The sequence below is a fragment of the Seriola dumerili genome, unplaced genomic scaffold (assembly GCF_002260705.1).
Source record: "Seriola dumerili isolate Sdu_G_001 unplaced genomic scaffold, Sdu_1.0 BDQW01000383.1, whole genome shotgun sequence".
Taxonomy (NCBI): Eukaryota; Metazoa; Chordata; class Actinopteri; order Carangiformes; family Carangidae; genus Seriola; species Seriola dumerili.
The window spans coordinates 560,778-573,536 of record NW_019174638.1 but is presented as its reverse complement, the minus strand read 5'-3'; the positions used below and the strand labels follow the sequence as shown (position 1 = coordinate 573,536).

The window sequence follows — 12,759 nt, the reverse complement described above, 5'->3', positions numbered from 1 at the left end:
TTCAGTATCGATGCATGTATACAGTACTAACACTTAGGCTGATGACACTTAATCATTGAATCCAATCCATCAAAGTGAGATCAGTCTGAATGACCAGCATTGAAGGAAATATTTTCATTATCAGAAATATTTGACAAAAGTTAGTTTATTTGTATAGCACGTTTTACAAAACAATGTAGTTCATCTTCTACAACTTGTGTTTGTATGTCACCTATAAAAGATGAGAAAATACAAATTACATCCAACTGATTCAATCACAAAATTATTAAAAACATAAAATGAAGGCACATCCACTAGACAAAAAGAACTAGTAGTTAAGATGACCACATAAGTGACACAACAGTGACAATAGTAGTTAGAGTATAAAAATATTAAAATTAATAGTATTCAAGAGTTCAGTCATTTACATTCATAGACACTGTGCAGTCACTGTAACACAAAGATTTTTCCAAGATCATTTTTCCAAGGCTGTTCTCATGTGTACTGTCAATTCCCCACTAAGTTGGAAAGCTCTCCCACAACTTCAGTGAGTATATGAGTTTATATTTGTATGGATCATTAGATGTTTTGCCAAGTGCGTCTTCTGACTGAATCTTTCCCCACAGATGTGACAGAGTTCCGGCTTCTCACCTGTGTGGGTTCTTCTATGCTTACTCAAGTCTGACTGGTCACTAAAGTGTTTACCACGTGTTGCAGGTGTACAGCTTCTCACCTGTGTGGGTTCTCATGTGGATGGAGGATTCATAAGAAGTTTTGAAATCTTTCCCACATGTTTCACAAGAATAAGGCTTCTCACCTGTGTGTGTTTTTGTATGCTCACTCAGAACTGACCTATGACGAAAATTTTTCCCACAGATGTTGCAGGTGTACGGCTTCTCACCTGTGTGGATTCTCATGTGGATGAAGGATTCATAAGACGTTTTGAAATCTTTCCCACATGTTTCACAAGAATAAGGCTTCTCACCTGTGTGTGTTTTTGTATGCTTACTCAAAACTGACCTATGACGAAAATTTTTCCCACAGGTGTTGCAGGTGTACGGCTTCTCACCTGTGTGGGTTCTGATGTGGACCAACAAGTCTGCACGAAAAGTGAAACGTTTCGCACATGTTTCACAAAAATATGGTTTCTCACCTGTGTGAATTCTTAAGTGATTTTTCAATATTGATGGCCACCTGAACTTTTTCCCACAGGTGCTACAGGAATATGGCTTCTCATCGGTGTGGATTCTTAAATGATTTTTCAATGATGATGTCTGAGTGAATTTTTTCCCACAAGTGCTACAGCAATATGGCCTCTCACGTGTGTGGCGTCTCTGATGTATTTTCAATTTGGATTTATACTTAAAATCCTTTCCACAAGTGTCACATTTTATAGACTTTTCACCTGTCTGAGTGTTACAGTGACTCTTTGTTGTGGGGAGTTGTATATGTTGTCACTGTGACTTGTGTTTTTGTGATGTCTCTTCTTTGGTTGCGTCTCTCCATTTCTAGTTGATTCTGGGTCTACATGCTTACTTCCTTCCTGATCTTGGCTCTCAGCTACAGGAGAGTTGTGAGAGAGGAGCTGGAGGTCACTTTCCTCATTAGTAGGAGTCAACATAAAGGTATCAGTCTCCTGCTTCATTACAAGCTGCTCTCCCTCCCTGACTGGTGCAGAGTTCCTCCTCTTCCTCTTTAATCTGTGGAGGCTCTGGGTCCTCCTGGTCCAGACTGGAGTTCCTCTCCTGGTCACAGAGCTGCTGGTCAGTGAGAACCTCCTCCTCCTTACAGACATGTTGCTGTGGAGCTCTGGAGGGACAAAGGGACATTAAAATAGCATCAATACAGAGATTATAATGATTGTCAGTCACTCTACCAGTGAAATGGGAGTGATGAGACGAGATGTTGAACACTATCAACACATCATAATCATCAGCGGTCTGTATTAAGAATCAGTAGATGAGAGGTTGGTACAGTGGAACAGGAGGGACACACGGACACATTTAATGTCGGTAAATAATATGATGTTTCAAAATCGGATCTCTGGGTAAATGAACTCCTGTGTTAGTTTTCATTCAGACCATTCTGGTTTCACAGACCTGTCCTGTGTAGCTTTATTTCGGGTTTCCAAACGATATCCAGCAGTCTGCGCTGACGATCGATCTCTTCCTCGTACTCGACGATAGTTTTTTCAAAGACTCCGAATATTTCTTCAGCAGCAGCAGTTAGTCGCTCGTTGACAAACTCTCTCAGATACTGAACTGAAGACATTGTTGCTTAGTTACCACTGAAATATTTATCTGCGATACGACTACACCGTCGTCTTCAAGCTAACTCCACACGTCCATACAGCTAACTTCTACCGCACTGTTTACTTCCGCTGGGTGTCACATCGTGAAGTTCCGACAGGTGACGTGGGATAGCTTTTTTTTCCGTCTTCAGTTATGACTGTACATCTGTGTGGCTTCAATTAACAGAGAAATTAGCTTATTTTCTCTAAACTACCACATTTATCTGATGTCTTTTCGAGCTGTTTTGTGAATAATAATTTTGTATTCAAGGTATAAGCAGGGGTGGAAGAATTTCAGAAATTATTTCCAGTAAAATGTAAAGTATGAAATGAAAATACTTGTGTGCCTGTGCGTCAGTGTTACTGAGGCCATGATGTGTAAACCACATCTTTGTAATAGCTGGTCAATGTGAAATAATTTGACTTTTTAATAAAGGCATCATATCTTGTAACATCTTTATAAGCTTTCATCTTAAACAGCAAAGTAACTACAGCTGACGAGTAAACAGGCAATCTAAAAATTATTTGGCTGCTCTACATAAAGTTGAAGTATAGCTAACAAAATGAGTCAACGTACAAACACCTTTACAATTGACTTGTGAAATTAAAGTGATCAATATTTCATATCTGTGTGTAATTTAGATGCAGTCTTGGCCATCTAAGAACAATATATGTTGTACTTATGCAGAGTACTTGAGTGAATAAAGAGTTACATTCAACCTCTGCAAATATGATTGTTCGATATGAGACATTTACCTTTGATCAAAATACCAAACTGTGTCATATTAAACTTACAGCAGGTGAGCTACAACATTAAAACACCTGTTGTATGTTGTAATTGAACTCCGAAAAGACACGTCCTCACTATGACGGTTCTCAATTTGGATGTCAAGTCGCATGTATCTGCAGCCTTGATGAACAACTTCCTCATGACTTTAGACCTCAGTGTGAATCTGGTATTCTTACATCATCACCTCACAAAGCTTTATTGTTATATTAAATAAATGAGATTGGAAAAACAGCATTTCATCAATCCATCAATGTGGAAGCGTCACTCTGAATAACCATCACTGAAACCAATTTTTTCTATCAGAATTCTTTGACAAAAGCAAGTCAGTCTATTTATAAAGCATGTTTTACAAAAACATGTAGTTTATTTTCTACATTTTATCTTTGTGTCATCTATAAAGTGGGAAAGAACAAAAAAATATCAGTCAATTCAATCACAAAATTAAAGGAAATGCTGAAGACAAAGAAGAGTCTAGTTGGCAGGGTGATGAGGTTTCTAAGCCTCAACATCACAGAGTTCACAGTCCACTTGTATAACTTTTATAGAGTATAAAAATAGTGAAAAATAATATTAATTTAAAGATGCCAATCAGTTACATTTGTAGGACCTATGCATTCACTGTGAAACAGATCTTACCAAGATTTGGCAGTTTGCTTCAAAATAATACAGCTGCAAACAGACATATGAGTAATACGGTGATACAAAGAAAAAATAAAACTTGAGGACATTGTTGACACTGTACTACATTAAAATAGTCCAAAATACTGTGACCTCTTCTCTTTGGTAAATGTTATATAGTAAATTACAGAGATGTATCTATTGCAAAGTGCATTTCATTAAGTCGGTGAACTCTTCTTCACATAAGATTCGTCTTGATGGTTTCTCCCAGTAAAATTGATCTTTCATGCGTCGTCACCAGGTTCGTGCTTCTGTCATTGTCAGAGCCCTGGCATGAGACAGTTAGATTAGTGACTATGTGTTATTAAAACGTTCTGATTTAACAGCTTTGTGCTGGAAAATGATCAAAAATGAGCGAGTTCGCCCAGATGTTGTGCTTACATCCATGCCGAATGGAGCCGTAGACAATAGATACCTGTGTCTACTGCAGAGTCATTTACCTCGAGGCTGAATGCTGACTGTTCTCTTTTCCACTGCTGACAAAAGCCCGATGTCAATTGGTCTTAGTTTACCTTTTGACCAATGGAAAAAGGGCATAAGACACATCGAAGTAACTTTTCCCTCAGGTGTTGCAGTGGTGTAGTTTCTCTCCAGTATGGGCTCTTCTCATGCGGACTGTCAATTCTCCACTCAGTCGGAAAGCTCTCCAACATGTTCTGTAAGTATACAACTTTTAGTTTGTATGAATGCTTATGTGCCTTAGCAAGTGCAATTTCATGTAGAATCTTTCCCCACAGGTGTTACAGGAGTATGGCTGCTTACCTGTGTGTGTTTTCATGTGGGCTGTCATGGAACTACTTTGTCTGAAAGTTTTTCCACAAGTCTTACAACAATATGGTTTTTCACCTGTGTGGATCCTTGTATGTTGTTTCAATACCGAGTCTGTACAAAATCTTCTCCCGCAGGTGTTGCAGCGGTACGGTTTCTCACCTGTATGAGTTCTTATGTGGGCTGTCAAGGAACTACTTTGTCTGAAAGCTTTCCCACAGGTTTCACAAGAATATGGTTTTTCACCCGTGTGGATCCTTGTATGTTGTTTCAGTACCGACTCTGTACAAAATCTTCTCTCACAGGTCTTGCAAGGGTATAGCTTCTCACCTGTGTGGATTTTCACATGGTCCTTCAAAGTTTTTGTCTCTCTGAATCTTTTCCCACAGAAGTTGCAGATGCATGGCTTCTCACCTGTGTGTTTTCTCAGATGTACAGTCAGTAGACACTTATACTTAAAATCTTTTCCACAGGTGTCACATTTTAAAGAGTTTTTACCTGTCTGAGTGTTACCTTGAGAGTTGTGAGAGAGAAGCTGGTGGTCACTGTTTGCTTCTGCTTCACTGTGGTCACTTTCCTCATTAGTAGGAGTCAACATAAAGGTATCAGTCTCCTGCTTCAGTACAAGCTGCTCTCCCTCCTGACTGGTGCAGAGTTCCTCCTCTTCCTCTTTAATCTGTGGAGGCTCTGGGTCCTCCTGGTCCAGACTGGAGTTCCTCTCCTGGTCACAGAGCTGCTGGTCAGTGAGAACCTCCTCCTCCTTACAGACATGTTGCTGTGGGAGCTCTGGAGGGACAAAGGAACATTAAAAATAGCATCAATACAGAGATTATAATGATTGTGAGTCACTCTACCAGTGAAATGGGAGTGATGAGACGAGATGTTGAACACTATCAACACATCATAATCATCAGTGTTCTGTATTAAGAATCAGTAGATGAGAGGTGGTACAGTGGAACAGGAGGGACACACGGACACATTTAATGTCGGTAAATAATATGATGTTTCAAAATCAGACCTCTGGGTAAATGGTTACTAGGTGATGCTGGAAAAACGCAGATCTTGAGTTGGTCTTATATTAAGAGAACTCACACATCACACTTGTCCAAAAATTCAAAAAGCAAAAGAAAGTATAAAAAAACAACAACAAAGTGCTGTGTGTAAAACTGAAGCAGGAAACAGGATAAAAACACCACAAGAAGTTATTTCACATTGGTCCTGACCTGCTCCCAAATCACAACAACAAAGACTGCTGCGTCTCTGCTGCACTACTGCCCAAGTCAAAACACATACCTGTGTCATCAACTAAGGTTTGGTCGATTATTACCGGGCAGCCATTGACTGAAGCCTGTTTGAAAAGAGACGCATTAAAGCACGATGCATTCATTTCCTTCGTTTGAACTAAAAGATTATAGAAGAATTGTGAAACAAAGACCAGTCAGTTTCCCCTGTGTCTTATACAACCTGTATCTTTGATGTTGAATGTTTACTCATTAAGAAACTCATAAAATTCATTCATGTTATTTCTCTGAAACAAAACTAACTTTGCCCCTAAAGTTTTTCCTTCATGTGCAGTGACACGAAAACTAAATAATAATAATAATAATAATAATAATAATAATAATAATAATAACAATAATGGCAAATCTATTTAACACATCTAACACCTTTAAAAACAGAGTTTACAAAGTGCTTTGCAAACAAAAACAGGACACAAATAATGTAGGGATGACAAATAATACAAATCAATACAGATAAGGACAATTAACGACGCTATGATGTTTGAAAACAGACAGATGCTCGTAAACAGTAAAAGTTGATTAGGATCCAGTATGAGTCACGTCCCTGTGTTAGTTTTCATTCAGACCATTCTGGTTTCACAGACCTGTCCTGTGTAGCTTTATTTCGGGTTTCCAAACGATATCCAGCAGTCTGCGCTGACGATCGATCACTTCCTCGTACTCGACGATAGTTTTTTCAAAGACTCCGAATATTTCTTCAGCAGCAGCAGTTAGTCGCTCGTTGACAAACTCTCTCAGATACTGAACTGAAGACATTGTTGCTTAGTTACCACTGAAATATTTATCTGCGATACGACTAAACCGTCGCCTTCAAGCTAACTCCACATATACCTACAGCTAACGCCATTCGCGCGCTTTCATTGTTTACTTCCGCTGGGTGCCACAATGTGAGGTTCCGGTAGTAAAAGTGAGTTAGCTTTTGAGTTTGTATTTAACAAATAAGCAGGTATAGAAGAAGACAACACAGGAAAGTAAAAGTAAAATTCAGTTTAAAAATAACCTTATTGTAATCAATACTTTCATTATATAGTTACTATAATCATTCAATAATATGAGTTGAGAATATCCGCTACAAAAACAACAAAAAACAATAGGCAGAAAAAAGTTGTCACATTCATCTGGTACCTACGGAAACTGAGAAAGGCCATCCTTGCAAACATTTTGTATATCCGGTTATCTCGAGATAATAAAGCTTAGTTATCTCGGGATAACAGAACTCTGGTTTCTCGCGATAACTTGATATTATTCCGTTATCTCAAGATAACCAAGCTTTGTTATTGTACTTGTATGAATCTTTCCATGTCCCTCCATGTCTTGCTTCTGATTGAATTTTTCCCAAAGGTGTTGCAGGGGTATGGCTTCTCACCTTTGTGGGTTCTTAAACGAGTATGCAAGGTTGATATCCGACTCAATTTATAAAGAAAAAATAATTCCCACATCTGTTACAAGAATATGGTCTCTCATCTTTGTGGGTTGCGCTTTTTCAACATTGACATATCACTGAATATTTTCTCCCATATTTTGCAAGAATTTTGTTCCTCACCTTTGTGGATTTTCACATGCCAGAAAAAATGCCAGAAAAGAGTGAAACCACTGTACTTAAATACAGTTTTCAGTTACTTGTACTACTTGAATATTTTGATTTTCTTACTTCACTACAATACAGAGGGCAAATATTATACTTTTTTACTGCACCACATTTGTCTTGTATGTGTGTATCTTATATGTCTCTAGTTATTTTGCAGAATCAGATTAATAATACAAAATATAACAACAAGTAAAAATTATGATGTAGCCTATTATCACAGGATAAGATGTTATTGTGCTGACCAGCAGTATATAAATTGGCCCCATCTTGGGGCTTGAACGCAATAGAGTTTCAAGGATTAATTGTTGAGTCAACCTACAGAAAACTGTTTGACGATTGATAATTTAATTTTTTAAAGTAATTTTTCAAGCAAAACTAGTGAAAAAACTTAATCCTTTTGGGTTTTGCACTGTTGGGTGAACAAAGCAACGTATTTGAGGATGTTACTGTCAGTTCTGAAATTTTTTTTTTTTTTTTTTACATGAAAAAATAATGACAGATAAATAGCTGATGGGAATGATCATTATTATTTGCAGCTGTGCTGCACTGTTTTCCTGGCACCCTTTTCTTTTTATTTTTTACTTGTCCATGTTTGATCCGTCAGACATGAATATGAGCAGCATTAGGACCCAGAGCAGAGCAGCTGTCAGAGTCTGTGCATTAAATATAGCAGCAGTGTGGTGTGTGTTGATTAGAGCAGTTGGGGGTCATGAGGAGGCCTGAACCGACCGGATCAGTCTGAACTCTCCGTCCTCTGTCTTTTAAGACCAAACAGGAAATACTCTCATCTGAAAATCCTTACAGACACAGAGTTTATCTAAAGAGAGCAGGAGCCTGAAGATCAGCTGACTGCCGGATGTGAGTCGGTGTGTCCTTGGTGTTAAGAGTGTGAGTGAGGCATTCACTTACCACTGCCTCTGTGGGTTCACTCTAGATGTGTTATTTCAGAGAGAAATAATCTATCTGTGTTGGTGGATGTCAGCGTTTTGTATGTTATTGTAATTCAACACACATATAATGATTATAATAACAACACATCAAATGATTTACACAGCACTGGACTTAGTAAATAAAACAAATGAAGACTTAAACTCAGGTTAAAAGTAATAATATGCTGCTGCTCATTAAATGCTAAAGTTTCCTTTTACTTCACAGTTTGCTGGATATCCACTTCAGAATCATGTGTCTCTTACTCTCATTATTAGTGTTGGATAAAATGTATCAGGAAGATGTTTAGATGCTGATTTTAAAAAAACAATCCTGACGCTAAATTTCAGCTCCAGATGAATGATCATGTTGCTCTGTAACAGCTGGATGTGGAAACAAATAGCTGTTAGAAGGTGATTTGTCCGTGTTCACTGTTTGTTTCTGTTGAAAACAAGTGGCCTAAAAACCAAAAACATTAGCAGTTGTTGCAGGTTTAACTGATTCAGCAGTAGCACTGACCACTGGCTACGGAAACCTTTGAAGGTCAAAAGGCAAATCCTCAACAGTAAAATAAATGCAGTAGTAGATTTTGTTTATGTTTCTCTGAGAAATGAGGTCTTGTCATGGTCATTGAAATGAAAAAAAAAAAAAAAATAGGGCGATATTGCGAAACCTCTGAGGGAGGAAGTCAGGGTGGATGGATGATACTGGAGGGTTCTCCTCTTGTCTCCTGTAAAGAGTCAGTGTTGGTTTCTTTTTACAACCACCATCTTTCTTTAACTGTACCCAGCTCACTTTGGTTGCCTAAAAGTAACCATAGAGCTGACTGACTGGAAACAAAGGTCATGATGACAAAACTTGGTGATAAAACTAGAATCACCGCAGCGTGGTCGTAGGCCTCCTCCACTCAGTGTAGTTTCAGGTTAGATCCCTGTTTATCCAGAGTCAGAGAAAATATGAACCATCTGTGTGAAAATTTGTCATAATTGCTGTGAAGTCTTGATTAATGGCTTAAAACTGTTTTGTGGAGGTCACAGTGACCTTTGACCTTCGACCACCAAAATCTATTCAGTTCATCCTTGAGTCCAAGTGGATGTTTGTGACAAATTTGAAGAAGTTCTGTGAAGGTGTTACTGAGATATGGGACTGACGACCGGAAAACAAAAAAAACGACACGCTCCTGTTTCTCTGTCTGCCCAGGTAGCAGCTACCTGTGAGCCTCAGTGCCTGACTAAGGAAGCCCGTGAGGGTCAAACGCTGACCAGGATGCTGCAGCTGTGTAAGGTCACCAACGCTCTGTTCATCAGTAACGCCCGTTCAGCCTGCAGCGACGAGCTCATCCAGCAGGAGGCGGTGACGCTCTGCATCAATGTGTCCAAGCAGCAGCCGTTTCCCGCCAGCAGCGTCACCAAGCTGCAGATCCCCGTCTACGACGACCCCAACGAGGACCTGTACAGCCACTTCGACCGCTGCGCCGACGCCATCCAGAAGGAGGCCAACCGTGGAGGACGCAGCGTCGTCTACTGCAAGAACGGGCGCAGCCGCTCGGCCACCATCTGCATCGCCTACCTGATGAAGCACCGCAAACTGACACTGACGGACTCCTTACAGGTGAGACAATGACGTGTTCCAGTGTAAGAAAATAATGACCGAGGAGCTCAGAGTGTCATGAGCCAAGTGGTGTTAGTTCAGCCAGTTCTGCCTCCTCTTCTTTAAGGTCAGCTGTGTCCTCCATGTGTTAGAGTTTCTTTAACCCACAGTTAGGATAGTGTCGGTCAGTTAACCGCTAACAGCTGGAAGTGTCCTGCATGGTGATAGATGCTGTATTCACGTGCTCCTCGGATTTCCCGAGTTGGGAAGTTGTTCCTCCGACCTTGGTGTGTTCATGTGCATTAAAGTCGGAATGTGTAAACAACATGGATGCTATAAAGAGGATGTTCTGTATTTTATTGCTCAGCGCTAAAACAACACGTCGGTAGCTGTTTCCATTATTTGTGTTACTTACTATCAGGGTTAGCCTACTGCTACTATAAAACGTTTCTAATTAGTGTAGTATGGTGTAGTATAGTATTAGTGTAGTATGGTGGCCCAGACGGGTCAACACAATGGAAAAGCCAGTTGTGAAATTGTGCTGAGTCAGAGGCACCTTTATTTTTTTCCTTACTTTGGTTGCTCATGAGTTTTGTGCAACAGTTTCATTGACTTTAAATGATTCTTTAAGTGTAGGAGAAAACCTTAAAATACTTTAAATGAGTATTTTAAGGAAACCTTAACTCAGACTTTAAGGAAAATCTTTACTTAATGTGTTTTGTGCAACCGGCCCCTGAGCTTTAATGTTTAGTTGTGTTCAAATGTGCGTCCCGAGAAAATGTTTGAACATCACCTGTCCAGAATTTTTCACTTTAATAACTCAAACACTTGCTTCTGTTTGTTTCTTCTCCCAGAAAGTGAAGACGGCTCGTCACGTGATTGACCCGAACCCCGGCTTCATGTCTCAGCTGCAGAGATACGAACGGGAGCTGAAGAACAGACGAGGAGAGACGAGTCCTGATCCTCAACCTGAGGCCTGAACTCTCCTGAAGGTCGCGACTTGGAAACATGACAGGTGACCTGCTTCAGAGCGTCACTGTTTCTGTCTCCACATATCAGGGCTGCACTTTGCTTTGATCCAAACCCTCTTTCCTGAGTGTGTTGCACAATTAAGAAAATTAAAGTCAGGGCTTAATTAACCTCTAACCTCAGTATTAACATGAACAGGAAACGTATCCTTTATTTAACTTCCTTCAATGTATACCCAAAATCAAACATCATATAAAAGATAGATGCTTCAGTAACTTTAAAGGGAAATAATAATATCCAATAACTAAAGTAGGCTTAGTTTAATATGCACATGGAAAATAGAATAAAAAAAACTGAGATTAGAGACTAAAGGTAAGATGAATAATTACTGGATATACTCTGCACGTACCAATACCGACGTCCTGTTCTATAGAGTGAGCATCAATGCAATTTACATAACAATCATAATAGTGATAATAATAAAAACAATTAGTCAGTTCATTGATTAGTCCTTCCTCTCTGGTTCCAGCCTCTTAAATGTGAGGATTTGATGCTGCTCTTTGATTGGTTAAACAGATCAAACAGGCATTTTTTCACTATTTTCTGACATTTTGATGACAAGAAAATAATCAACAGATTAACTGATAATGAAAATAATTGTTAGTTGCAGCCTTAATAACTTTATTTCAGCTCATAACATAGGAAAGTGCTTTAAAAAAAAAAAACAGGAGACACAATAAAACATTTATAAATAGAATATGAAAGTCGCTTAAACGCCTGTTTAAAAATCTGTTTTCATCTATGACAATAATAAAAAGTAACAGTGCAGATTGTGAAGAGAAGTTCTGCATTTTAAATGACCTGACAGCAAATGGTCAAATATCTAGACTTAAAAAGATCTTTCTTTTCAGTGTGTTATTTTACATAAGGGCTTAGCAGGTCAGAAATATGTACTGTGTTTATTTAACATATTATACTGTGTATTTATTTAACATATTATACTGTCCACAGGTGTATTATTTGATTTCGGATTTCACTGTACGTCTCCGTCCTCAGAGAGGCACCTGACAGGATGTTGTCTGTTTTGACCAAAGGTTTATAAAAGACGTGAAAACAGGCTAAAACCAGATAAAACCCTGTCAGCCTAAATCTTTTAAACAGGTTTTCTGTGTAAAGCCACAGACCTGAGCTCCTGTGTCTTTCTGTACCAGGACTGTAGTTGCAGTTCCACCTTCTACCTCTAGATGATGATGCAGTATATTAAACAGATAATGGTTTCTCTGCAGCAGGATACGATGATACTACTTTTTCAAAGTCTGTCCTGCAACATCCTTCAAGCCTTATCTGATTTAACAGTTACTGACTTATGTATTTAATGTTTTTTTTAATTGCTTGTACAGTATCTAGTTTTACAGGTACATTTTAATTCAACACACTGTAGATGATGAATATTGTAACAAGCCATCAAATGTCTTAAACTTTACTGGACTTATAAATAAAACAAATGAAGAGTTAAGCTCAGGTTAAAAGTAATAGTGAGAGTAGGAGACGCATTATTCTGAAGTACATATTTAGCAAAACTGTGAAATGAAGTGAAATTTTAGTGTTTAATAAGCAGCAGCATATTATCAGTGTAGGAAGAAACATATTGATGCAGCTGATATCAGGAAGATGTTCAGATCATGAACCCCAGTAGTTTTAAATGTGAGCGCTGTGGTGTTAAAGCTGCTGATGGTTCATTACTCAGAGCTTTCTCTTGATACTGTGAAGAGCGACGACACAGTGACTGGACGTAAACGTAGGAACACACTGTATGTGAGGTGTGTGTGTGTGTGTGTGTTTGTAAATCTCAGGTGTGTCTTGCTCGTTTTGTGGTGCT

The 12,759-nt window shown here is 38.9% G+C and overlaps 1 protein-coding gene and 1 pseudogene across 1 annotated transcript; one reads left to right on the top strand and one right to left on the bottom strand.

Moving 5' to 3' along the window:
* Positions 1-523: 523 nt before the first annotated feature.
* LOC111233290 lies at positions 524-2,250 on the bottom strand (annotated as a pseudogene).
* A 7,337-nt stretch (positions 2,251-9,587) lies between these two features.
* Positions 9,588-10,988, top strand: dusp28 (dual specificity phosphatase 28). The gene is made up of 2 exons (XM_022761044.1): positions 9,588-9,932; positions 10,766-10,988. Exons 1-2 carry the CDS (start codon positions 9,588-9,590, stop codon positions 10,889-10,891), a joined length of 471 nt encoding a protein of 156 aa, XP_022616765.1. The 3' UTR covers positions 10,892-10,988.
* The last annotated feature ends 1,771 nt before the right edge of the window (positions 10,989-12,759 follow it).